The 27683-nt window shown below is 32.7% G+C and overlaps 1 protein-coding gene across 2 annotated transcripts; it reads right to left on the reverse strand.

The window, feature by feature from the left end:
* Positions 1 to 1087: 1087 nt before the first annotated feature.
* LOC148238016 (NF-kappa-B inhibitor cactus-like) lies at positions 1088 to 27429 on the reverse strand. Of its 2 annotated transcripts, none has more exons than XM_088181244.1 (6): positions 26932 to 27429; positions 18762 to 18939; positions 18541 to 18694; positions 2426 to 2514; positions 2104 to 2349; positions 1088 to 2029 (listed from the first exon to the last, which is right to left on the reverse strand). In XM_088181244.1, the coding sequence occupies exons 1-6, from the start codon at positions 27312 to 27314 to the stop codon at positions 1961 to 1963; spliced, it is 1119 nt and encodes a 372-aa protein (XP_088037370.1). In that variant the 5' UTR covers positions 27315 to 27429; the 3' UTR covers positions 1088 to 1960. The 2 variants fall into 2 exon arrangements, with proteins under 2 accessions (XP_088037370.1, XP_088037371.1); XM_088181245.1 differs by lacking the exon at positions 26932 to 27429 and adding an exon at positions 19334 to 19671.
* Positions 27430 to 27683: the final 254 nt, after the last annotated feature.

Consider the following 27683-nt stretch of genomic DNA (forward strand, 5'->3'; position numbering starts at 1 on the left):
TTCGACGTCTTAAAGATATAGGTTGAAGTGAATTTTGTTCAAATCGACACTGCTATCATATTCATATTTATTAGTATGCGATGGCAATGTTTTGCTACATAATTAGGTACGTTGGTTAGGACATTTTAACTATTTATATAAAGTATATAATCTGGTTGTTAATTTATATAATCCTCCTTATAAGTAGATTCATATGATGTTCAGTGTTCTGACCAACGCTTGTCTGTTAAAATTTTAAAACCGCTTCTGTAGCAGTTAGGGCCAAATGCATAGAACAGTTCATAATCCATTGGTTTCTGAGGGTAACATCGACATTCTTAACAAGTACTCAAATTTATTTTAGACATGATTTTTTTTTGTTCAAATTATTTGGGTTTGATAATATATTGCAATAAGGAAAAAAAATTTTTTTTTGCTAAAATAAGTTGAAAGGCCCTGAATGCAAACATCACTCACAGTTAGACAACCCTGTACTATATGTGCATGCGCGTAAAATGTGTCTCGGTGTGTAAATAAATACCGTAATGCTTAATATATTAATTATTTTTAGCGACATCTGTGTTTCAAAATATTGTATATTATATTTATTTAGTTTTAAACATATATTATTAAATAAATAGTCTTAAACCAAATTATGCAAAAAGTTTTTTTGTTTTCAATAATAGATGGCGCTAATAGGTTTTAACAAGTGTGTAACAAATTTGTAACAATAATGAATTAGATATAACCATTGTTAGAAATTATTTCAATTAAAAACATATTTTTAAAATTTAGCTTTTTATTGAGAAATTTATAAAACGTACGAATAATCTTAAGTATTTCTATTATATTTGCAACATTAATTTATGACTGATTACAAATGTATAAATAAATAAAATGTGTTTTTTACTGTCTCGTTATCATCATTGTAAAAAGTCTTCATACCTTTTCCTGCTAGTGGCCATGAGATTTTAATATTATTGTATTAAACTTTTACTTTAGTTTCTTTTTATGGACGTATTTTATGTAGTTGATGATGGAGGAAATGAATGGATTAGGAATAAAATGTAATTGTATTGTACAAATAAATATTTTTATTAATAAACAATTTATAGATAACAGATATTTTAATTAATTACTTTTGACTACATATAGTATATACACATGAGTTACCCTTTTATTATTACATGAAAAATAAAAGAAAATACACATTTAAAAGTCAGAACTTTACGGTCAAAAGTTATACACGCTTTTAATGTACGATTTTCTTTGACAAAAATCTAACAGGGCAACAACAGCAGTCAGTTATAAAAATTAAGTTTGTCATTACAACTAATCGGAAGTCGAGCATCCAACGTAAAAATTATTACAATTCAATTTTGAACAGTTGAGTAAAAACTAAGTATGGAATGATCCGTCGTATGCATTCCATGGTATAAGAATTAAACTAACAGTAATAATAAGAACAGTAGTGTAGTTTTGTAATTGAATTATTAAAATAATGGCATTAAAAAAAATCTCAATCGAACCTTTCCATAAACAATCATGAAAAGGTTCACATGCTCGTTATTAATTAATATAATAAATTTCGTTACGCGCGCAAAATGACGCCGTGATGTCACAAAATATCATACCACGTTCGGTGATATGCCACCTTCGTAAAACTAAAATCCAACTAGATAATGGATCAAGTCTTTGTACGTGTTCACTTTACATAGTACCCGTGATCGCGTCACACTTGTGGCAATTATCACACAAATTGTTAGTCGTATTTTATATTTATAATATGCATATACTTCGGATGTTACAGTCACATATTTTTTAAAATGTCTAGCGTCAAAATTTGCCGTGTGACTGCCACCGTCACAAGTCCGTCTAGATTTCAGTAAAATCTAGGAGTGCTTCGATACAGCCTAGTTTTAGAGATTTTTTTGTGGTCGGAAGGCACATTAATTTAAGATATTTTAACATCACACACGGTTTAGGCGACGTTGATCGTTTCTCCGCCTCGTAGCCCGATATTGAAGTATTTTTCATTATAATAGGAGAACTGAAAGTTGAAAATTGATATTAGTCAAAATACAATCGATTTTTGTTTGATTAATGTTAAGGAACGGTGCTCACGTTATCGTCATCTTCTTCGTCTGATTCGCTATCGTATTCCGATTCGGAGTCATCTTCTTGACGGAAAACTCCGGTTTCTATTAATTGAGCTTTAATCGCAGCGCTTCCTAATTGTAACGCACTGTGTCCGGAATATGTGCGGATGCTGTACGATATTGATTCGCATTCGGTGGTCAAGAATTTCAATACATCAATATTTCCGCATTGTATGGCAAGATGCAAAGCTGTTCGTCCGCCTTTATTCTCCTAAAACAAAGAGACGACATGTAAGTAAACAGGATAGAATCAATTAGCGAGATCGTTAAAAAATCATTATACTCACTCTCTCGTTGATGTCTGCTCCGAACCAGACTAAATGACGCAAAATGTCGATGTGACCTCCCATGGCCGCTAAGTGTACGCAAGTTTCACCTGAAACAATAAGATAAAAGCGAATTTAGTATTTGAAATCGTTTCGTGGGGGAGTCGCCATCATGGGACATTCCTGGATGAATCAGAGTTTCCCACATGCTAAGCGTTCCCCCTTTTTTCAATTCCATGTTGCATTTCTAAAGAATCAAACGCATGCAAATAGACTTCCCTTGTGAACTTTATATATAAACACATGTCTAAAATAGAGCGGACACAAGCAGACCGTGGAACAATGTGCCGTTGAGTTATAATTAGTAGTGAGGAAAAAACTTTTAATTAGTAATCAAGATGTTTTAGAAATCGTTAATAAAATATGTGACTTTAATGATCTGGACAAGTATGTGATGGTAGATTTAAAAATCGAGTCCATTTATATTTTATTTTTTGATAAAAAACTTTTTGTTTCTTAGTATCTTTTTTAACATATATGTAAGTCAACATCATTGCCATGACATAAAAATATAAACGATCTATTTATGATGCAAAAATTCACAACCCAATACAATGACTCTAGTAGTTCTCAGAATTTTTGGCGCTGATGTGAAGACCACATAAGGAGGCAAACGCCTCGACGTCTCAGAGGACGCAATAATCATGCGCTCGTGAATCACGGCTCCAGATCGGGAGCAACTTAAATATAAACCTCGGATTCCGAGGAATTCTCGGCTATTTTAGTGCCGAACGAACACAGCTAAGCAATAATGTCTTCACTTCGACAGCACCGGGCGCGGAATCTTGGGATTTTCCGACAACTTTGAATTTTCTTCCGACTTCCGTATATCTGATGAATGATAATGACGAAAAAACGCAGCGTCCGATTGTGGCAAACAACCGGCAATTTGAATATCAAGCAGGTAAACCGTGAGCGAGGCTATACGCTGCGGAGATCCAAAAGTCAGGGTTACCACTGACGGCAAAACCCGACGAAAACTCTTTATCTGACAACACAAGGATTTTAGCCGCAGAGTTAACAATGTCACGTATTGTGCCGTAACGACTGCGATAAGGTATGGTTAAAAGGTTTCTGCGTTTTATTATTATTATTAATATTTCTTTTGCAAATAATGCGTAACAAGAAAAACCCGTTTCCGGGATTTTAATCATACTAGAAGAAATTTGCACTTTATCGCTAGCGTCATAGGTGTGTCATAAAGTGCATTTATCGACCGGTTGGAACTTTGAATTACATTTTATCTGATCATCCACCTTTGATCGAGAGTATGTTTCAGCTGCTGTGGGAGGTTGTGACCGGTGTATATCGATCGTGATTTATTAGATAGGGAGTGGAAAGCCCTCGAATTCCTAGTGATGGGTCTATTTGTGTCCGAACTCGCTTGTGGCAGCCCTGCGCGAGTCTATTTTGAAGCGCTGGCACGCGGAATTCGCCGCCAAGGGGCCGAGAGAAGATCGGGATTTCCCACCGGCAGTCGGCCAGGGGCGGAGGCGTCGCGCGGGGCACTGTCACCTGACGGCGGCGACCTCACGCGAGTAAACAAGAACGGCAAAAATCTCAAAGAGATGAATTATCGAGATCGGACTGGGGCTTCAGATACTCCGGAAGAGTCTGTTTGTTATATGTAGATCAGCTAGAGCTAGACGACTAGACATACATACGTCGAAGCGACTATTAATAAGTCGGTAGCGAAAAATAAAACAATGTATGCATATATGATTCCATCGAGCAGTGAAGCAATTCTATTGTTATAAGAGAATGTCTGAAAATCGTGAGATTTCTCTACTGTTAAATTTTAGAAATGCCTTCATCGCCAGGCCGATGAAGAAAAGAAAGTTTGTTCAATGACATAAGTGTGTAGCAATTGAATTTGGAGCTTCAATGGAGCATCTGAATGTGAAAGTGTTCATATACTGAGCATTCAACGCATATATCATATTATTAAGAATAAATAAAAACATCACCGAAAAATAAGTTTTAAATTATATAATTTATTTAATTGTTTGTAATAAAATGTGGTAGCTCAGTGAGAAAAATTTGCATTAATTGAATTTATTCAATCACATAACAGCAAAACAGTCTTCTGTGATTCAATTGAATGTAATTGTATCAATTATTATTCTTAATGCGGCGAATTTTTAGCGTTTTTATCGAAACAATTATTGTTACATCGAATTAATCACATGAATCAGCAAAAGCTTAGAAAACTAATAGTACTGCAATTATAAAAATCACAGTTAAAAATTGCGCCTATTAAAAGACATTTATGGACCTGACTTGGGAGCTAAAATCAGGTACAAGATAAATTATTATTTGCTTAACATTTAACACAAATTTTTCTCTCACTCCATAGCAACATCGTAGAGACGCAATTATTAAAAACATAAGCTAAATTTACATATTAATACAGAAATCGACAACCTCTTGGCACTCATAAACGCCGATCATTACCATGATTTCTTCAAACAAGCAACATTATAAATATAAAATATTACTTTTTTGCACTCTAAGCAAGAAAATTGATATCAATAACAGATATATAATAATCTTATTATTATAAATATTCACGAATATATTCATCAAGAGCTCAAGTCACAAACGATATTTGTTGATTTGAGCGCTGTGTATCCGATTTTATACACATGACCAGCGTGAGGGAGATATAGTGCTCACCTACTTTTTGCAACCACGGCCAATTACGACGAGCTAGGAGTGAAATTAGATGATCACCTTCAAACTTAGTATTGTTTTTAATTTTTTTTAGTAAATGATACTTTATAAATAATTTTACACGAGATGTTGGTCTGGGCCTTCAATAAACATTCTTAATCGAAAATTAAAAAAAATGAATATGAATATAATGGAACATAATAAACAAAAATTAGAAATATATTTAAATTTCCCCGCGGACCACCGGTTGGCGAACAGTGTATTAACAGACACGTGTATCACTGTGATAACATGCAAGTTAAAGCATATTAATTAAGAAGTTTATCATTATTTTTTTTAATAAACATGAAAATAGTGTTTATTATTTATTTTACATTTAACGACTGTGATATTTTTTTGCAAAATCCTTCCTGTCGATCTATGGACATTGTGATAATTTTGGGGGAGCCCGGTTTATTTGTTGTATGTACATACAGTAGAACCACGATTATCCGAAGGCTAGTAACGAAATACAATTTAGCATTATCAGGTTCAATACAACCAACAGATTAGGGTATAATAGAAACATTAAGATTAATATAAAAAAAAATCATTTATAGCAATTATTCATTTTGACACAAGAGTAATTGATAATGATACAGATAAAACTTCATTCAGAAAAATATAATCTACTATTTACAATAAGTAAGAATCGAATAGAATATATGTAAACCGAATTTTGACCAATAGGAAGCCGCAAAAAACAATTATCCCTTCTCAGAAGTCAAAAATCCACGTCAAAAGCAATGAAATCGTGCCACGATTTAATTGCTTTTGCGTCCTCCTAGTGACCAAAATTCGATTTGAATATACGTTGACCAATACTTTTATATCAGAAGTCCGTTTAAGTCGTAATATCGATAAGGATAGCTATAATTTTTAATGCATAGTGTAATATCGAAGTGCAGTCGAACTATGGAGCAATATACGTGATGCGACATGTCTGTACTTTTTTCTGCTTATTTTAATCTGAGAGATAATATGGTTTAGTGTCGTTTTTATTTTTATAATATGTATATTTGGTGATTCTAAATATTTATTTTTATATTATCGGAACGCGATCCACAGTTTGACATTTACTGATTTTATAATTGTGAATATAAATAACAATCATTTCGAAACTGTATTTTAAATCTGACGTTAAAACGTTATATAATTTAAAAAAATAAGTATAATGCTCGGTATGCAATCTGTTAGAACTACATATTTTTATAAAAAAATATGTAAGACAAATGCGACTCCCCTCGTATCATCGCGCTACATTATACACAATTTGCATAGTTCATAAGGGGGGATTTGCACTGGAGCGCGGCAATGGTCGAAAATTTGCGGCCTTTGACCGCACAGGGCCGTCGTCGGCATAGTTTGTACGTGACGTCACGCGGGTTTCCCCAAAAACAACTTTTCCGAGCGCGAGCTGCTACTCGCCGTCGGTAAGCGGCTGCCAGGGATACCACCCACGCGCTGTTACTCTCTTTTGAAAATAAACACGCGAGAGAGAGAGAGAGAACAATGTACACATGTAACATACGAAAAAGTAAAGGTTATGAAGAGCGGAAAAATACTGATTTCCGTCGCGTCGGTTCAAAAACAATCTTACGATTATTATTATTAGCAACAATAACATTTAAGGTTCAAGTTCGAATAAGTTGAAAACGAGTTTCTTCAAAGCGAGAAGCAGGAAGTTAGCTAATTTTGGCAATGTTAAGATTATCGTCATATATAAGCAATCGTAGAACGTCCTTCAGATTTGCTTACGTGTTTATAAGGAAGATGAATGGAAATGTATGAATGTAAACGTAAAGAACTAAACAATCTGCGATTAAATACATCGTGACATTTAACAGAAAATATCGTAATAATAGGGCCTTTCATTTTGTTAGATGTTTTTGCAAAGCTTCACATTCAAAGAGCTATAAAAAGGAGCATAAATCAGTGCGTTGAACTAATTTTTCTATCAAGTCATTCCACAACAGCGGATGGAACTGATGATAACATGTCTTTTCTTGCGCATGATGTCATTCGTTTACAGTTTAATTGTTTTTCATTATTTTTTTCTATATAGTCGTATGGAATTTGTATTAAAATATATGACCAGCAAGGCATGGGGTATATTTTAATAACATTTTTATTTTTTTTACATAGTTGAACTTTAGGGCCCTGATATTATGACGCTATAAAAAGTATTGTTCACAAACATAATTAAGAATTACTATAAAAATATTAATTCACTTCTTTTGTTTCATAGATCAACGAGATCTAATACGACCAGTGAATTACGCGACTTATTACTATCGACTCTAACTGATATTTTTTAATGGAGTATGCTTAAATATATATTTTTAATTGTATCCGTATTCAAAATATATAAATAAATAATAAAAAATAATAGTTGAATGTCGTTTTCGGAATACAAATTATTTTACGTAACGTAAAAATGGGGTCATCATAAATTTTAGCATTATCAGGTTCAATACAACCAATAGCTTAGGGTGTAATAGAAACATTAAAAAATTTTGACTTCTGAGAAGTGATATTTAATTTTGCGCTCTCCTATTGACCAAAATTCGATTTGAATATACTTTTATATCAGAAGTCCGTTAAAATATCGGTAAATATAGCTAACATATTTTTTAAATATAGTGTAATATCAAAACGCAGTCCAACTATGGAGCAATATGCGAGATGCGACATCTGTCTGTAATTTTTCTTCTACTTATTTTCCACAGAGAGATAATTTGGTATAGTTTGTATTTTAGATTTGACCTCATGAAAGTTCTAAGACTATAATTAGTTTTAGAACTTTCATTAGGTCATTGCTCAATTAAGCAAAGCCACTTTTTGAATTTCATTTAAACAATTTGTGAATAGCTCTGCCTCATTTTTGGATGTCAAGAGCTCTATAAAAACTATGCACATGAAAGTGAAAAAACACTACCTTTCAAATACATTATATTCAAATTGATTTAGTGCCAAAAATTTAGATTTTTTTATGTAAAAAAATATTTTTTTGATTAATTTCTCAGAAGTTCAGAGAAAAAGGTATTACTACAGTAAACCCTATTATCCATATATATTGAATAATTACCTATTTTGATTATTTCCTTTTAAATTTTAATGTGTAAATATATTTTTGGGATTAAATACACGAACATTAAACAAATTATTTTATTTCATATAAAAATATGTACCTACATATAAAACTGGTAACCCTAGTCTGTATTAAATAAACGTGAGACGCGAAACGGTCCAACAATTTCCTCAGATTAAATTACACCATAAAGTATGCACCTAATGTGATATTAAACTAGTCCGAGTTAACTAATCGACGGCACCGTGATATTAATAAACATTAAAAAACGATCTTTAAAAACTGCATTCATTATATTGAATGCACAAATGCTCTCTTGAGTTCTCGATGACGTTCTATAATCGCGTCCTTGACAATCATCATCATCATCTGCAAACGAGTTCGTCACATTCCATCGTCAAATATCAGCTGATTTGACGTATGTGTAGATTTTCCGTTATCAAACAGCTCAGTTACTAAAAAAATGTTGAAAAAATTGGACGCGCAAATAGGGAATTTCCATTTGACTTATCAGATTGCGATCGAGTAGATAGATAGCGATAGGAAAAACTCACTATTATTAACGCAGATATGGAAATATGCTTAACGGCTTATCATTGAACGGATCGATGTGTTTTTTGGAGGTGTGTTCTTTTTTGAAGTAGTATGTAGATACTAAAAGTACAGATTTAAAATACGCAGTAGTATTAAAATAAAAATTCGATAGGTCGTTAACGCTAATTAACCTAGAAGACAAACAACACAATTAAAAGCGGTGCTATAATTTGAAGAAATTTTCCACTGCTTTGATACACAGTAGTAGCACCAGTAGGTACGATGATGACTAAATAATAAACTAATAAAATAACCATCAATGAACTTTAGAATTTCCGTTTCGAGAACAACCGGTAAGAATTGGTCAAAAAAAGTATTCCTAGTAAATATGAGCTCACTTCGAAACCCGAGGTTATGAAATTGCTTATAAACGCAATGAAATCGCATTCTTTGAAATCTCGTTAGATTAGTCGCGAAACCGCAACATAATAAAAAACAACACTATCTGGATATGCGATAATAAGTCCCGATTGTTATTGTGGTAGATAGACGAACATAAAAACGCGGGATGAAGTATATAATGAAACAATAACAACGTAGTATATACATATGTATGTACATTTGATACTTTAAAGTGAATTGTTAAGATTAAGATAAAAATATGCCCCATAAGTTTCAAAATTAAATGGACGCTGATCTTAGGCTCATATAGATAAACATATCAGTCTCAGACAAAGAAAAATAAACGGAATACAAAATTGTCTATGTTTACAACTAATTATAATTTTCAATACGTGCCGTTCGACACGATGAATCTTTAGGGTTTTACCTAAGTGATACTATCAACAATCGTTACGTATGAATTCAATTAATGTATCTATGTATGTTTGTTTCTAATAGTGCGTATGCTTGTGACGTTTTCGTAAAATTTTCCATGGATTCAATCGTATGCCAAAAGTCGTTTTCTATTCAGAGTGAACCATACTAGTTTTTCTGCAAATATGTACATTGGTACTTAAATAATTATTTAAATTATAACAATGCAGTATAGATTTAGTTATGGGTTTTCCAAAACGCACATAGACTTATTATTACAATTATTTTTTAGAAACGTAATTTAAATAATAATTTGAGTACATATGAATCAATGTAATTACCAGAGCACAATATAACAATGATGCTACACCATAACATTTAATAACCAAATGAATTGTTTTGAAGGATACGATAGGAACAAAACAATGATCTATTCTTTGATAAATCCTTTGAGCGGTATCGCCGTACATGTACGGTTGTGAGGTACGCCAGATAGTTATATATTTAATTATTTACATACATACATATATAACTGAAGAAATAATAAATCATTTTTTTTATTTATTTGATTTAATGTTGATTATTTTAAAAGAAAATAATACAAATAAATTAAAAGAGTACGAAATAAATAAACAACAAAAGATATTTTATAATAATCTTATAAAAAAATGTAAAATAAATTAACGAAATTTAATAATAATAAATAAATAACAACAGATATAATTATGGAAAAATAAGTAAAATTAACTCATTACTCGAAGGGTTAATGAATCAAATAGTAATGATTCTACATAGACCACATAAACATATGTATGTATTTTTTAATGAATCGGACACCCTACAAATGTCACGTACGCGCTTGACCGAGATTGGTTCGACTCTATTGAATTCGAGAAAATCAATCAACACATCATAAAGGCATAACCGTATAAGCTTTGGTTTTTTTTTAATATCGTTGACCCTAACGTCCTTATAGTGAACGGTGCGCTTTCGCACGTAACGAACTCGGGCAGATTAACGACCCGAGCGGGTTTTCCGTCCATAACTTCGAGATGCGTTTATATTCACATTCTCCGTGAAAGCCTCTCGGAGGTGAAATTTTACTGCAGAGCGAACAATGCGCAAATTATTGTTGTAAAAACCCACGAGCGAACACGGCATATTATTCTCAGAACACTAAAAGAACGGTACAAAACAACAACATTTTTTGGTAGTCATTGGAAAGTAAACAATAATCAAACTACCGCAAATACGCGCTATTTTATTTAACGTGTCGAATGCATTGTGATGATCTGATGAGAAAAAATTAATAGGTTCGACAGTACCGAGACTGGACACTTGAAGATTGACAGCATTTGTTCGGACGTATCAAAATTAGAAATAATCTAAAATAAAACGTTGTTTGTATAATTGAATATCAAATTAGATATGTCATTTTAATTATATTAACACTTAAAGCGGTATCGCCGTACATGTATGGCGGTCAATCATTTACTGTTTTGAGGTATCACAGATACTTATATATTTGAAGAAATAATAAATAAAAAACATTGTACGTGAATAATATGTTTTTTAAATTTGATTTAATATAAATGATATCTATAGAAAATAATGACAATAAATTGAAGACTACGAAATAAGTGACATTAACAAAAAATATTTTATAAAAAAATTAGAAACCTCTGAATTGATACAAAAACATCACAAAAAATGAATAAATAAAATAAATTATAAACATTTAATAGTAGAAGTGTTAAGATAAACGATTAAAACACACAAATACTAAAAAGTAGTAAGATAAATCGAAGCAATAAAACGTTGAGAATCACCGATATTTTAATAAAATATAAAATATTAATAAAAAAATAACAATAGAAACAATTATGAATAAATACATAAAATTAACTCAATTTTTAAAAGGTTTAAGGGTACAATAGAAAACAATTTTTGAGCAATTGTATGTTACGCAAGTTTTAACAAAAACATTTGACCAGTTTATTACGATATTGCATATTCAATGCCATAAATGATTTAAGCTAATTTAATTGTGTTGAATTAAAAATTTGAAGTTGTCGCTGAAAATGAGATCAATCCAGATGTCAATTAATAAAAAAAGTTGCTAACAAAAAATTGTTATGTTTGGAAACATTAGTTATAGACATCAAATGCATTAAAAGACGATGACGCGCGTACGAATGTGATACTTTGACTGCACAGGAAATAATTCGGCTCCATAGGAAATTGTTTATCGGCGGTATCTTTTATGACCGAAATTCGCAGAAGTCGTTTGTTGTACGAAACAAAAAGTTGGAAAGGCCCACCATTTATTATCGTTTAACGCTAATCTCAGAAACAGGAATGCGTCGCAAATTTTTGTGAACTGTGTTACGTTTTTGTATTTGTTGTTTCAAGATGCAAAGATTTTATTTCAATCAGTTCAACAATTCGATCACGCCGATACGGATACGGATCCAATCTTTAAGTATATAAAATTCGTTCCATTCATTATTAGCTATTGTATATAAAATAAATTCGATAAAATGATGTATTAAATATGCAAATGAATTCAATCGCAGCTGATTTGAAAAAGCTTAAATAACGTCCCTGATCAATAAGTATGTAATAATAAATTAGTGGAACATTAATGAACTTCTGACATGAGAACATTAGTCAAAATTTGGTTTAGATATGCTTCATTACAATTTTACTTAAAAGTCTTAATATTGTTATAAAAGTCTCAATATGAACGCTAGATAACTGAGCGTTCTCACTCATTTTATTGCTTTTGACGTCAATTTTTGATTTCTGAGAAGTGATAATATAATTGAATATACTTTGACCATTGCTCTCATATTAGAAGTCCGTAGTGATATCGGTATGAATAGCCATCATATTTTTAAAACATACTGTAATATCGAAGTGTGGTAAAACTATGATGCGACATCTTACAGTTTAATTATAATTATTATTGGAACTTTCATTAGGTTAGTTTTGGTGTATAGAACAGCAAATGGACGTTTCGCAACTGTCAAATTGAGTTTCATAAATGTAACATTTATACATCGCATGTAAATGTATATAATTTGCTCAGATTTTTTTTTATTTAATGAAATATTATGGAAATATTAAAAAAACTGAAATGACGTCCCTGAATCGAGAACCCTATTTTCAAGACAGCAGCGGTGGTAGGAATCATATTCACGCGCGAGGGTAGCATGCATATTGCATCATTTTGTAAAATATTTTCATTGCAAGATTTTTATGCAGTAATAATTTGTGGCATATTATAAAATGTTGTACAATACTCCACTATTTAGCAAATACTTTAGCGTTATAATCAATAAAGAAAACATCTTGAGGAAAATAACAATTTAAATGACGATTTTAAAGATAAAAAGCGGGTCGCAAAAGAAATGGGAAAGCCCGAATTTACTACCAAGTTTCCTTCATGAAGCATATTTTTGAGTTGTTTCCCTCTAGTGCTGAGGTTACGTTCATAGTAAATTCTGATAATTATGACGTTGTTTATGTAAAACTATTATACAAACTAGGAAAAACACGAATGACAACACCGCACACGTTACACATTTCTAAGAAACTTCAGTCTACATAAAAGTTAACCTCAAAGAAATACCCAATCAAATAAAATAATAACTGTAAATCGATACACTGAAAATTCCCAACCGCATACTGTAAACAACGAGGGTAACAAACAGGAAACTGTATCGATATCTATGCAATACTTTTCCTCGTTGCTACATCATAGGCATGCCGAATAGTTTCCGGATGCTATTGACATTTAAGGGTTTAAAACGATTGCGCTCTTGAAGCGAATATTTTCGCATATACATATATTTGAGCATAAAAAACCGGTTTTCGCGCGGCGTGGGCCCCTAGGTTTTCCCCACAAATGCGCCGCCAAACTGGGGCGTCGAATCGCAAAAATCGCAAACATAACTAAAGGCCGTCGGGGCAAGATAACCGCGACGGTGGCGTGGCTCATTGCAGAATGCAATCGAGATCGGCATTGGCATTGAACGAGCGTTCGACCGGTTTTTGTGCAGCTGCTGTCTCGAGGGAGAAAATCGCATCCGCGGGGGAAGATGATGAAATATTGGGCAGCGGAAATGATCGACTGGCCAATTGCTTTTTCGAAAGCGAGGGAGTATACGGCTCGAGATCAGCGAAGGCCACGAGGTTCGCTTCGGAGAAATCCGCACAGAATCCGCGGAATCGGCGCCAGAGTCCATTCACATTATCGCTACGCAAGTGTGTGTGTACGTACACGTTAGTTTTTAACCGATGTAAGAGCTCCTGCAATATTTTTTGCAGTTTAAAAATATCAGACTACGATTAAGATATATCGTATATAAAATTAAATAATCAGATAAGACTAAGCTGCTTGGACAATTGAGGTATATTAGTCATATGATAATACGAAGATAAACATATATTAAATCATTTTATCTTTAATATGTACATATATAATAATAAGTGTTTTTAATAAGAAAGTTTGAGATTTAATACTATGTTGATATTGAGCAAATATAACATGATAAAATTACATATAAAGGCAAAAAGTAGGTATTGAAAACTATAACATAGACATAACTAATCGCCTATATATTTAATCCTTTAACTTTTAATTTAATTGAGTGATTGAACACCAGGCAAATTCTATTGAGTCAATTAGCATGTTTTTGACTTGTGAACAATCAATGTGCAGTCTCTCTCTATACACAAAAGCAATAATCATTTCCAGAATAATCGAGCAAAAACCACTACACGTTTTCATTCACTGCCATCGTTTAGCAATCGAATGGAAAATTCCATTCATATTTATCGACAGATACATAATGCGCAGAAAGTGAAATTGTTTTTTGCAATCTTATTAAATTTATGCGCAGCTCGATAACTTTAATTTTGTGTCGTCGATCTTAACTTGACCGTTGTTCGACGTAACAACGAAAGATAACCAACCCGTCATGACGTACACACCTTGCGTGTTTCGTTACTCATTTGCGACGTCTTAATCAATTACAATTAATGATACGCACAAGGGTAATTTACATTCTTTTATAACATAAAAAATGTAATGAATATCGTACAAGAGCGGTAGTATTTTTTATTTACTACAACGATTACAACTTGACCTTCAGTGTAGTTTGTTTATTAAGAAAACATTAATGGCAAATAGAAAACATAATATATTTTAGTATTTCAATGTTGAGTATAATAATTATTAAATTTGGTAGCCCTAGAATGCCTTCAAACATGTGTAATTGATCAAAGATATTAGTTTTCAAATGACCTTATTCAAATCCAATCAAACGCACTTATCAGACTTATCATCGACAACACCCATAAATATTCCAATCGAATCCAACAACGCAGATAGTCATCATAAGTACACTCACACATACAATAAGGCGTCGCCAGCGCCGATGCTAATGGCGTCGGTTTTTCCAGTCGATGGTAATGCACATTTTATACACACATTTCGTAACGCACAAATTGAACTGTATGACCGTGTCAGCAATTTTTTTCCAGTTATACAACACATCCATACATCTGCATGTCGGAAGAACAATACTCTTTTGCAATCGCAAAAGTCTGGGCGGTTTTACCCGTGTGCAATGTCAAAGAAAGCGGTCGTGAATGTTATGTTTTCCTTTTGCAAAACGTAAGACGCGAGAGAGTGCGTGACATCATTGATGATGTCACTCATTAGGACCTTCGTTGAGATGAGAGAGGTTCGATGGCTAGCGGAATACAGCTGGACCATGACCTCGAGCGGACACGGTCGTAGCATATTCTTGCGATGGGTTGAAGGTGGTCGAGAATTGCACTGCAGTGCAATGCAATTTTCCATACATTTTGGCAGCTCAGATCTTCGAACATAATGCTCTCAAAAGCTTTGAGTTGTATAAAAAATATAGGATGTTTTTTATAGACACGCATATATTTGTATGAACCATTCATCTCTACAAGTACTTTATAAACAATTAATCTAATTAAGATGCAATCACTTATAAACGTGATCTACTGACGTAAAGAGAACGCTCTTGAATGGTATTAAAAATACTGACTTATCATTGAAAAATGTTATTTTTATTGTACGCATTAACACATCATGATTGTGTCACTGCAATATATTGAATCTAAAGTAAATATTGGTTTATATATTAAAGTGAAAATATATTTTCACTGAATTTTTAGTGAAATCATATCGTACAATAGTGAAAATATAATGACAGGTGCTACAGAAATTATATGCTAATCACAAATGTAAAACGTCAATTCGCGTACTTTTAAAAAAACTGTCGATTAAAATAGTAAAAGAAAGTATTCAATCCGAGTTATTGAATAGTGCTTATTTTTGGTAAAAATGCTTTTTAAATGAAAAAAATATTTAATTAAAAATTGTTATAAAATTGTAGGGTGACATATCACATATTAAAGCCAGAATGTTCAAACCCAAATGAAAGTTCTATAACTGTAGTTTTTGAAATTCTATTGGGTCAAGTTTGGGTTTTACCGCTTAAAGACGGGTCCCGCACATATGCGGGATTTTTGATTTTCAAAAATGGAATTATGCATTTTGAATCATCATCATCCGACTCCACATGGTTTCAATAACAGTAGGACGAAACATCATCTGCTCCGAAAATACGAGTTAAAGAGTTTCACTGATATTGACTATTGAAAACATTTCTACTAGTAAAAATATAATTTCAATGAAAAATACATTCACTGTAACATGTAATAAAAGTAGCTGACTGAATATGAAGCAGAGGTGACACTAGCGAATTAAAATTAATTATAAATTCATATGTATAGTTTAAAATATACTATTCAGTGTTAGCTTTTAAAATAGTTGCATTGTCTACTCTTTCTTAAGAACTGCCTTCTGATCTATGTATGTAAATATATACAGAATGGATATTATTTTATGTGTTGTATGTAGTAACATATTCAGCGGAAACCATCTAGTATAATCCAATTATATATAGCTTCTAAATTGATGTAGAAAGTTGGAAATTCCATAAAGATAATTAACAACAATGCATGTATAAAGTTAGTTATGCTTATTTACACAAACCCGTGAACAATTACCTGAAATTCCCATTTTTTAACACAATACCAGTCAGTGACTGCTCGTGAGAAGGCGATGCGCATTTGTTTTTATTAAAGTATATGTAGAAACGCATCCGAAAAAATGATTGATATATTTTAGAGAAGATAGTGACTGATTACGCATTGATAGATCATTGAAAAAAATAAATATATAAATAAGTTAGCGATTAAGCCGAAAAAATATGTTTTACTAGATATACCATATACTATACAATATGCTATGAATTATGATCAATTATGCAGCAGATACTTAAAAAATCAACAAGATCGCACAACAAAGCTATATAAACCGACCCGTGTGCATTAACCCAAAGCAGCTGGAAAACCCGAAGTATTTATAGCACCAAAACAAACAAAAAATGCTGCCAATGCGTTATAAATACCATGCCACAAGTTGTTCAAATTCAAGGATTTACCAGATAAGATAGACTTGCATTATTTTTAAAAGCAACCAGCCATAAATAAGCACACAGACGTTGGCTAATCGCGGAATTTACTGCGCTGATAAGGCGGGCTTTGTAGGTCGCCGGTTTTTCATTTGGGGAAAATCCGCTGAGTGGAAAATTATTTTTCGGAGAAAGGGCGGACCGTATGGTCATCATCATGATCATAGCATCATCTGCGACGGGGAATTTTAAGTCGGTATTAATGAATCACGTCCAACTCAATTGGGTCATCGTGATGCATGGTTGCGGTTTTGGTGAAACCCTTCAAAAAAAAAAACACAAATAATCGGCGGACTTTGTTTTGCGGTTCCTCTTATTTTGGTAGGGACTTTATGCATGATTAAGACAATTGGTGTGTGTCAAGGAAACCACGCGGAAAAAAATGTGACACTTGATTCACGCGCGTCATCACCACGTGATCTTTGGAATTGAAAATAAAAACACTAAATATGGAATTTCTAAGCCACACGTTATTATGATACTTTGTGATTAATTTTCCGCGAATCGTGTCGGATTTTTGCCACTGGGGAATTAGAATTGTATTAAAATGTGATCTTAGCGCGATTGGGTGGAAAATCAAAATCGATCAGAAGCATATTTAAGAAACGTAGATAAGCTTTGCAATCACTTCTCCAAAATAACTCGATTAATAAATTAGATTTAATTAAACATTTAGGAACTTCGTTCACTTTAAAGGGCTTGCCGCAATTGCGGCTTTTAAACCACATACAATCAATATACAAACGATTTATCAGTAACACTAATTAAAAGTATTTACAATATGTTTTTATACTAAATTGATTTCAACGATTAAGTTCATTATAATGTTACAAACCAGTAATAGAACACTACTTCAAATTATTAATATTTGTCAAATTGATATAAAACTTTCGTTGTGGCAAAACAGAAACGTCAACGTGATGCTTCTGACAGAACAACTACAAGATTCAAACCATCTGATTAAATAAAATTATTATACTCTATAAAATTGTTTTATCTTCATATTTAATAGTAACAAAACACTAATCAGTCCTTTTATTAAATATTTCACATCTTCTACTTAATTACGTTCAAGATGAATCAGTTGAAAACTTATGACTAAATAAGAAATGCAACCTTTTAGGTTACTATTTAATATATGTTTGGTAACATTATTTACGTCGGATCAGACGATTCTCGCAAAAGCCGTTATATAGAATTTCGGCAATTAAAAGGTTAAGTAAGCCACTCCCAACTATTTTTGCTTTAAAAAACTACACACTGTATCCATCGGTGATTAATATAATGACTGAATCATCGGTTTTCGCGTCATACTGACTAGTAAAAAATGCAAGACTCACCATCATAATTTTTCTGGTTGAGCGCCTGCGGTAGGGTGCTGACGCCCGACTGTTGGGGCGCCAAGGGAGCAGTCAACGCCCTAAGGCACAGGAGGTCTCCTTGATTGCTAGCCAGGTGCAGTGCCGTGTTGCCTTCTGCATCTCGCGTGTTCACCTGTTAAGAAAGAAAGTTGAATTAATCGACTATAATTTTTGTTGATTATGATTGATTTCGGTCATACCTTAGCACCGGCTATCAGCAGCCGCCTGGCGATGTGCGGCTGCGATGTCAGGACTGCTAGGTGTATGGGGGCGCGGCCGGCGTCGTTGCAGATGTCCAGAAGGGCGGGATGAGGGCACATATGGAGCAGGGCCAGAACGGCGTCGTAGAAGCCGTGGACGATGGCGATGTGTAGCTGTCTGTAAATTAAAAATAAACATGTTGATAAGCAGGTTGTGTCAGGAATACCGCAGAATTACTAATCCGTCATCAAGCTAAGTTGTTAAAACACGCGTGAACAATACAACTTTGATTTAATGTAGTGCAAGAGCGCATTAAATCTATCTGTGCATCAACGAAAGAAGTAACTTTAGAAGCTATACATAATCAATGGAGTGTTTAATCCACGTCATACGCGTATCTAATTACTTTGTTTCCCCAGAGTAATCTAAAAAGCATCATCATAGTTTATTCCTAATAAGGGAAAATCCCCAAGTTCTATTTAGTTTGATGTAGTTTCCCTCAGAATCGTCAATTAGTTTTAGATTCAAATGGATGAGTCAAAACAACAACACAATCAAAAACAAGACATACATGTGATACAGGGCACATCGAAGGGCATTCCACGCTATTCCGGAGAAACCAGTCCGATTGCTGGATGAGGGCATCGCCCTCCTGCCAGACATCACTTTCACGTTCACCATGAAGTTATACTCCAGGGGTTCCTCCTCTTTCCTAACGCCTCCTCGAGCGCGATTCGTGGGTAGCGTTTTCACTAAAGTCTGCATGGAAACCGACGGACGGCGGGGCGGAGCTGCCATGGTTGAAACGAAACCGCGAACTGTGACTGACGCGATAAGAAGATAACGATAGCGAGCAGCGAAGTGCTTTACGCGCGGTGCGGAGCCTGACTGAAAGCGTCAGCCCCAAGTCTGCCGGCGCTTCGGCTCGGGAAACGAGGCTAGTGACATCCTTGGTGGTGGGGGGTGTTTGTATGTTCGTAACTGTCACTTTTTTCGGTGCAAAGAAAAAAACGCACATAAACAGAGTGACGGAATCCCCGTGTACTCACTGTCGCAGGAAAATCCGTTGCGAAATTTAAGCGTGCGACAAAAAACTATTGACTTAAGTATAATTTGGGATTTTTTGTAGCAAATTTAATGCTTGCTTATGTATACAAATAAAAAAATACATATGTATAAAATAGCTATGTAATAAATAAAACAATTCATCTTTGGTTAATAAAAAAAATATTTTCAAATGTCAAACGAAAATAAACTTGCTACTCAGCTTTTTACTTTATTATTTTCTATAATTATTATTATTACATAGTTTTTTAATACAACGTTTGTCTATGAATATTTTGGAACGAATATAATGACTAATTCATATATATTTTAATTATCTAAAAGATTTATTTTGTATTTTTAATACCATTAAAAAAGTATATCATTTTTTCAAAGGATCCGACAATTAGTAGCTAAAGATTTTGGCAATCACAGGGTTAAGATAATTAAAAATGCAAATTATTTATTTTCACAACGCAGTCCTTTACCGGACAAAACTTTTTTCTTATTGAATCCATTGCGGTCCAATTTATTTAATTACAAAAATTAAGCTTCTTGCATATTATTTATTTAGGGTAAACCCTGTATTATTATTAGATTTCGATAGTATAAATATATATTTACTGGTGAAAACACATTTGGACTTCACTAGTGAAAATATAACTTCACTGAAAAATGCAGATTCACTATAACATTTATAGATCGCATGTAAATAAATAATGTAAGTGTATAAATGTAAATATTACTACGTATTGAAAGATTGAAAATATATAATTTTACTGGCACTTGCCAGATAAATTAAATTTTCACTGGTAAAAATATTCTGATAAAATTTCACTGAAATGACATATTTAAAAAAATATTATCTGAATTGATTTTTTTGAGCCATACACTGAGAATTTCTAATTTAAAATCAGAGACCCCATTTAAGGGGTTTCAATGTGTGTGGGGGGGGGGGGGAAGGGAAAAAGTTAGCCAGTTAGTGGTCGTTTTTTTAATATTTTGATTTCATTAGTATTTCAATTAATGACAAGAATCGGCTATTACAAAAGGCCCAGAGGCGGCCATTTAATTGATATTATTTTTCATAATTAATGAAATAAAATGCTCTCAAAATATTGTCTAAATATTAAGATGAATTAAAAACAGTAATTTAATTTATTTTAAAAAAAATATGTACGTGGAACTAAAAACAAAACATTTTAAATTGAAAACCATGGATAAAAATTTACACGTCTAGGTTTTGAGCGACTGGTCAAAAAATTGTTTCCAAAATCAATCGATGGATTAACAGATTTTACGACGAATTTTAGTAATTTAATAATTACAGGTAAAATGGTTAAGAATCACTACATATTTTTACTGTAATGTATTGATAGAAGTATCTACTGTAAAGTAAGTAAATACTGCAAATTTATCATCAAGTCATTTAAAATGTCTTCAAAAAATAGAAAATATATTTGGCAAGACATAGATGCCTTTGGAATATTATGGTAAAACCATTTCGGGCATAACATGCCTTTGTACTTGTAAAGGTTAAAATAATTCATTCGATTATCTAAAACCAGCCAAGATTTTTTAAACATCAAAATCGCTGGCATACCATAACGTCTTCGTCGCCGTTCGGAGCTACATGAGCAGTTATGCATTACTTTTACGAAGCTCATCTTGTCTTATATTTATTCATTGTTCTCTGAAATTCATATTGTTTAATCCTCGAAATATGGATATGTATAAAAGACAATGCTGTTTGTTTTATATATTCAAAAAAATAAATATGTGTTCTTAAAGAATATAATATCAAGCGCCATTCTTTAAAGTTTAACCCTTTGTAGTCCAATGTTTTTTTTATAAAGGGTTGTCCCAAGTCCAAGCAATTTTGAATGAATATATTTTAATATACAATTTAATGATCATGAAATATAATAAAAAGAAAAAAAAACTATTTCATTTATATTATTTGAAATAACTTATATTATGGCAGAATTAACTTAATAAATTAAATTATGTATTAATGTACTTTTTTATATTGAAATTTGATTTTTATAATTAATAGGAATTTAATTGATATTAATTCGAGAAATGTAGTAATATTAACCTTATCAGATTATAAAAGCTTATTATTTATTAGAATTGTTTTATTAATTTATTATTATATTATATTATATAGATATTTATATAATAAATAAAATATTCAACGAAAATATTTTTTAAATGGCCTCACCATTGACAGCAATGCAGAACGAGAAATCATCGTTTTTCATTGCATTTTACATCAGGGAAAATTGTGTGCAAAAATATTAAAAATGTCAAACGTTGTCACACCGACAAATTGACAATTTTTATGGATCTCAAGTGCTACATCATCGTCAATTTAAACAAGTTTTTATAAATATGCAAAGCGAATATGGTGATATTATTTTAAATACCGAAGTAAAATATTAAAACGGATGTTCGATTTAAAAAACGAATTCAATTTGTTTTTAGAGATGAAGGATTACTCCTTTTCGGTATTTAATGACAAATGATTTAATGAACAAGAAACTATGTGGAAGAAATACAAAATATTCTCGGCTTAATATGTTTGAAAATGAGAAAATAAAACTTCTTTTGATCACCTTACGTAGTAGACGTTGAAAAAACGCACGAAAAATATCAAATGGAGATAATTGATCTGTAAACTTACCATTGGTAGATAATTTTTTTCCAAAATTAAAAATATTAAGCACGAGCATTGAAATCGCCTTTGTGGGCTTGCAGCATAAAATGTTTTGTTCAATATGGATATTTTATTTTAGATAAAAATATAACTTTTAGAGTTGCTTGACTCTTACCACTGATCTTAAAAATATATTTGCTAATGACAACTAATTAATTCGTATTACTTTTAACCTAATGCATAATATTATTTTAAATCAATGGTTAATTGATTTACTAAAAATATTCTTTTGGTACGATATTATTTTAGCACACTTTTTTATATGAGTGGTGAATATAACTAATTGAAAATAATTATCAATTAATGGTCCAACTTTTCCCAAAACATATTACTTTAATTATCCAGTTTTCCTTGAGAGCCCGCGATATACTTAATAAATCATTAATAACGACTTAAAACTATGTAGTAAATGAATTGTAAATAATAAAAATTTCATTAATAAATAATTATCTCTACATACGTAATGTAACCAAGTACAATAACATCTATTGTATCATTTTTTCAATTGAATTGATTCAGTTCCGTGTCACGCATGTTCTCTAGTAATTACCAATGATTAAAAATTATTGTTTATTTAAAATATTTTTAATGAAATATTTTATTATACATATTTTTAATCCAAAAGGTTTCCCCCGGGGGTTTTAAACTCAAAAATTTCCAAGTAAATTAACATACAGCGGCATGATAATAAGAAATAACTCGTTAAAATATAACTGTTTATACAATTCGCATTAAAACGAACGATAAATATAAAAATCGCTATTTATCTCATCATATCAGTGAATAATAAAATGGAGGCATTTATAAATATAAATGAAATAAAACAGATACGTATTGTTATATAAAAAGCATACGATTTGTCACACAATAGGTGATATTAATAAAAACAGATCCATCATACATATGAGGGAAAACCGAACGTCCGTTATGCGTTAAAAACACTACACGACACTCCATTGTCAGTATTGTTAAACCAACACCAATACAAAGGGAAAAGTATGCAAATGTTATAGATCATTACAAATGTCATTGAAAATTTCCCAGTAATCATCGCAATACAAAACGCCTGTTGTGAATATTAACAAACTTAAAAAATTATCATTGATCGAGCAAGCCCTGCAGCAACCTTGAAATACGTTAACGGAACTACTAGCAGAGATCGAGCATAGCGATTAATACTATACGCATTCAAGTTAGGATCTACAATCTAAATTAAAAACCCTTCCGTTCAAGATAATCATGACAGCGTTTCCTGTCCTTAAATTCCATATACGAGGAAAAATTTCATCCAAAAAACCCAACGTCTAACCATTCTAGGAAAAAGTTTGGCAATTATGACGGGTGAAATTTTTGAGTGTGTTATGAATGCACCCTATATGGACGGTTACCTGCTAACCGCAAGGATTATTCTTGCGGTGAAGTCGTTAAGTATTTATCTAGAAAAGCCAAGTATCGTTAAATACTATTCGGTCGAAACAAAACCTTAAATACTTTCATATCGCTTCTACGAACAAACTTAAAAAATGTTTTCGTTCCATTTTGCAATAACACGTTTTTACCCGTAATTAAAGGTATGCCTTTTCGGCATAAACGGAATAGCATCACGTTCGACGATTGCTATTCTCGAAAGCTAAAAAATGTAGCCTCGAAATTAATTCAGAAGGTCAAAGCGACCGTTCTCCTACTATAGAACTTCCTCTAGCATGCAGATCACGCAGATTTGCGGGTTGTAGCCAAAACCACAAACCGGAGAAAGTAGTGACAACACGATGAAACAGGAGCTAATAGGACCATCGCAAACGTTTAAATATGTGATTCAAATTTATAAATTATGATTATTATATAATATATTATTATATTATAACCAACTTGCATGAGATGCTATCAAAACCACGTAATCGCACCACTTTCAAAAAAAGTCACGTGCCCGAAAAATGGCAAAAACACACACCACATTTGATACAATTGCATAACCGCATTTCGATACATTTCTTACGGCATTTTTGAGAACCAGTGACGGAATTCGCGCAGAAGATTACCTTGTGGTTTTCCTGAGACTCGTGACCCAAGTTCATTTCGTCAATTAACCACCGGTCTAGGTCTAGCAGAGACTATGACGATATGACAGCTGAGTTTTTCAACAATTTGTCCACATCCGTTCAGATTTTATACTATTTTGCGTACATTGAGAATTTCCTTATAAGTTCGCACGTATAGGTGTACATTATGCATATTTATTTTTTGAATGAAGTATGGTTTGAAAAACTACCTACTATCAATAATGGCAAAAAATACTATACGCCATTATTTGAATCTTGCCTCAAGGCGAGGTAAAACTTTATTTACAGACAATACGTTCAGGGTTGCCAAATTTACTCAAGTAAAACGACATCATAATATTTACTATGGCGTTTTTTGCATAACATTTTAATATGTATAACGTAGTTAATATGATCTTGCTATAAATGTGCTTTAAAACTTGGCACTGTAGATAACTATGAAAATTAGTCCACAAAGAGAAATATATTGTTATTTTTAATACGTGGAAGAATTAGGTAAGACGTGACTTTAATTTTTTTACTGAAACAATGAATGCATTATCTTCTCTTGAATTTCAATTATGCACATTTATCTTTAAATTAAATTTAAGATTTTGTATATTGTTAATCAATATATTAGTTCTTAGTGGTTTTTTTTTTTTGAGAAATTCTACGAAAAGTTTGATCAATTAATATTTAATCGCAGTAATCACTTGAAATCATCGGAAATTGTTAGAAATTTTGTCCGTCTAATTGGACAGAAATGCTCATATCTTATTTTTTAGAAATCCCTTAAACATATGGCAAAAGTGATATATTCAATTATTTCCAGCCATTTTAAATAAGCTATAACAGTTTTTAAGGACATAATGATTACCGTAAATTTAGACTTTGTAAATATATTTGGTAAGTTTGTTTGATCTAAAATGATTTATATTAAAAACAAAGAAAAAAATAGTAATTTCGGGCGCAAGTTTGTCTCGTTCAAAACCATGAAGTCGCGCGCGGCACATGTGCCGATTTTCACCAACCCGAGTGACGCTCGCGTGTTTCGAATTGTCTGCATTACAAGCTCGCCAGTTGCCGCTTTACTTCTTTTACGTGTTTTATTTTCAGCTATTTTTCTTTTTAAATCATGTAAAAATTTGTAATATAAGATAATAAAACAAAAAAATTATATTTCGGTTACATTTTTGTTAAAATATAAATATATATATATAAGAGAAAAATATAAAATTAAGGCAAAAATGAATAAGCCTGCCTGATTCGCCACCTTTCTTAAAAATGGCGGTTATTGAAATAATAAAAAAGCGTACCTAATAATTATTTATTTACAATTATATTCGTGTCGAAAAATCAACATCCGAACTGGAAAGTGATTCACTGTAGGACAACACATCACATGTTAAGATAAGGTAAGCAGATGTCCTCATTTGAGGATTGTTCTCCTTAAAAATGTTGATATTTTCAAAATCTGATCACCTTAGTTAAGGCTGAAATGTTTAGGGCCCAACCTAACATAAGTTCAAACCTAACATGAAAGTTCAAAAACTAACTATATTAGGATAGTTTTTGGTTTGAACACAAATGGACGTTTCGCAACTGTCAAACTGAGTTTCATATTTATACTTGTATATAAATAAATAAAACGTATAAACAAAATAATCAACACTTTAGAATAAATTTGACTTCATATAACAGTAAATTAGTAAAAAAAAAAAAAAAAAAAAAACGCTGGAAGTAAAAAATGTTTTAAAACATTTTTTTAATTTTTACAATGTATGTGCGTATGTGGGACAAAACAGTTTATAAGGACCCGATAAATGCCGTATTATTATATTAATTATAGACATGAAAATAAAAAAAATGTTAAGGGCTATATTTAAAAATTGACTGTGTAATCATCTCAGCTAAAATCTTTCGCAAGCTTCATTCGCCATTTTGTTTTAGAATTGCAGCTATTAAATAAAATAAGCAAAAATATTTGAAAAATTTGGTGAAGTAGAACTCGCTGCGAATTGAAGGAAATAAACGCGAATATATTAGTATATGGTCAAAATTTTGGCCACAGACTACTTAACGTTTTTAAAAGTTTAGAATATCGTTACATAACGACGTTAGAAAGCGATTTCACGAAACGAAGAAAAATCGGCAGCCCTGCAAAATGTTGGTTTGCGTAAACTGTTGCGGAATTTCCCACTGTATGGAGGATTGGATTGCGAAACTGCGTTTAATTCGATCCATAAACAATATAAAAATAATCGGAAGTTAGTGCGGCTGATGGCCGCCAGGGGTGCCGTCGTCGGAGAAAACAAAAATGGACGATCCGGTAAAAACCAAGTGTCAAAATATGATTGAAAATCTCACGTGTCTCCGTCGTCGTCCTGTTGGTAGTAGATCTGCCAGGTTTCGGGTTCGACTTCGCTAATGTTCAACTCGGGAACGGCCACTTCCGTCTGGCGGGTCGCGTCCGCTCCGAGGTCGTTGCGGAGCTTGAGATCGCCGAACGAGTCCGCGAGACCCACGTCTATGCCGCTGTCCAGCTTCATCGAGTCGAGCTCGACTTCCTTGGATTGCGGCTGCGAACGCGACTCTTCCGAGTCTTCGGGGCGCGCGTCCCTCTCGGAGAGTAGCCCCGACCTGGTGACCGAAATCGCGCCCGAATCGATGTAGCCAGAGTCGACGAAGCATTCGGAGGTTTTGTCGTCACTTTTCGAAAGGGATTCGCAGCTGCTGCTTCTTCCGCTCATCTTTGCAACACAACTGGCGCGAACCGAACGCGCGGGATACGAGAGGGGAAAACGTAAACAAAAATTCGAGGAGTCGTTCGTTTCGTCCGACCGCGATCACAACACAACGGCGAGTGCGGATGACAGCCGCGGGCCGCGACTACTACTCGTTCTAGAGCGGCGTTCGAGAACGCGCCTTTGCGGCGAGCTCGCCAATTGACCACAATTACATTTTAAATAAAAAATAACAATACAATTTAAATAATATCATCCATTCTTTTTTAAATAAATATTCTTTTTAAAACTTTTACAATTTAAATCTTATATTTCAAATCGTATATATTTGGGTAAAGTTGACGATTAGCGTTCGATATTGTCAAGTTGGCAGCA

Source organism: Plectrocnemia conspersa, unplaced genomic scaffold, assembly GCF_051122295.1.
Source record: "Plectrocnemia conspersa isolate PC_06_02 unplaced genomic scaffold, ASM5112229v1 ptg000002l, whole genome shotgun sequence".
NCBI lineage: Eukaryota > Metazoa > Arthropoda > Insecta > Trichoptera > Polycentropodidae > Plectrocnemia > Plectrocnemia conspersa.

Bases quoted from the DNA above. Each gene is read 5' to 3' on its own strand.
- LOC148238016 (XM_088181244.1), bottom strand. From the start codon at position 27,314: ATGAGCGGAAGAAGCAGCAGCTGCGAATCCCTTTCGAAAAGTGACGAC. The intron at 18,695-18,761 runs GTATGACCGAAA...CTTTCTTAACAG, and splicing joins TGCTGATAGCCGGTGCTAAG to GTGAACACGCGAGATGCAGA. The intron at 2,515-18,540 runs GTGAGTCTTGCA...TTATTGTTTCAG, and splicing joins CAACCAGAAAAATTATGATG to GTGAAACTTGCGTACACTTA.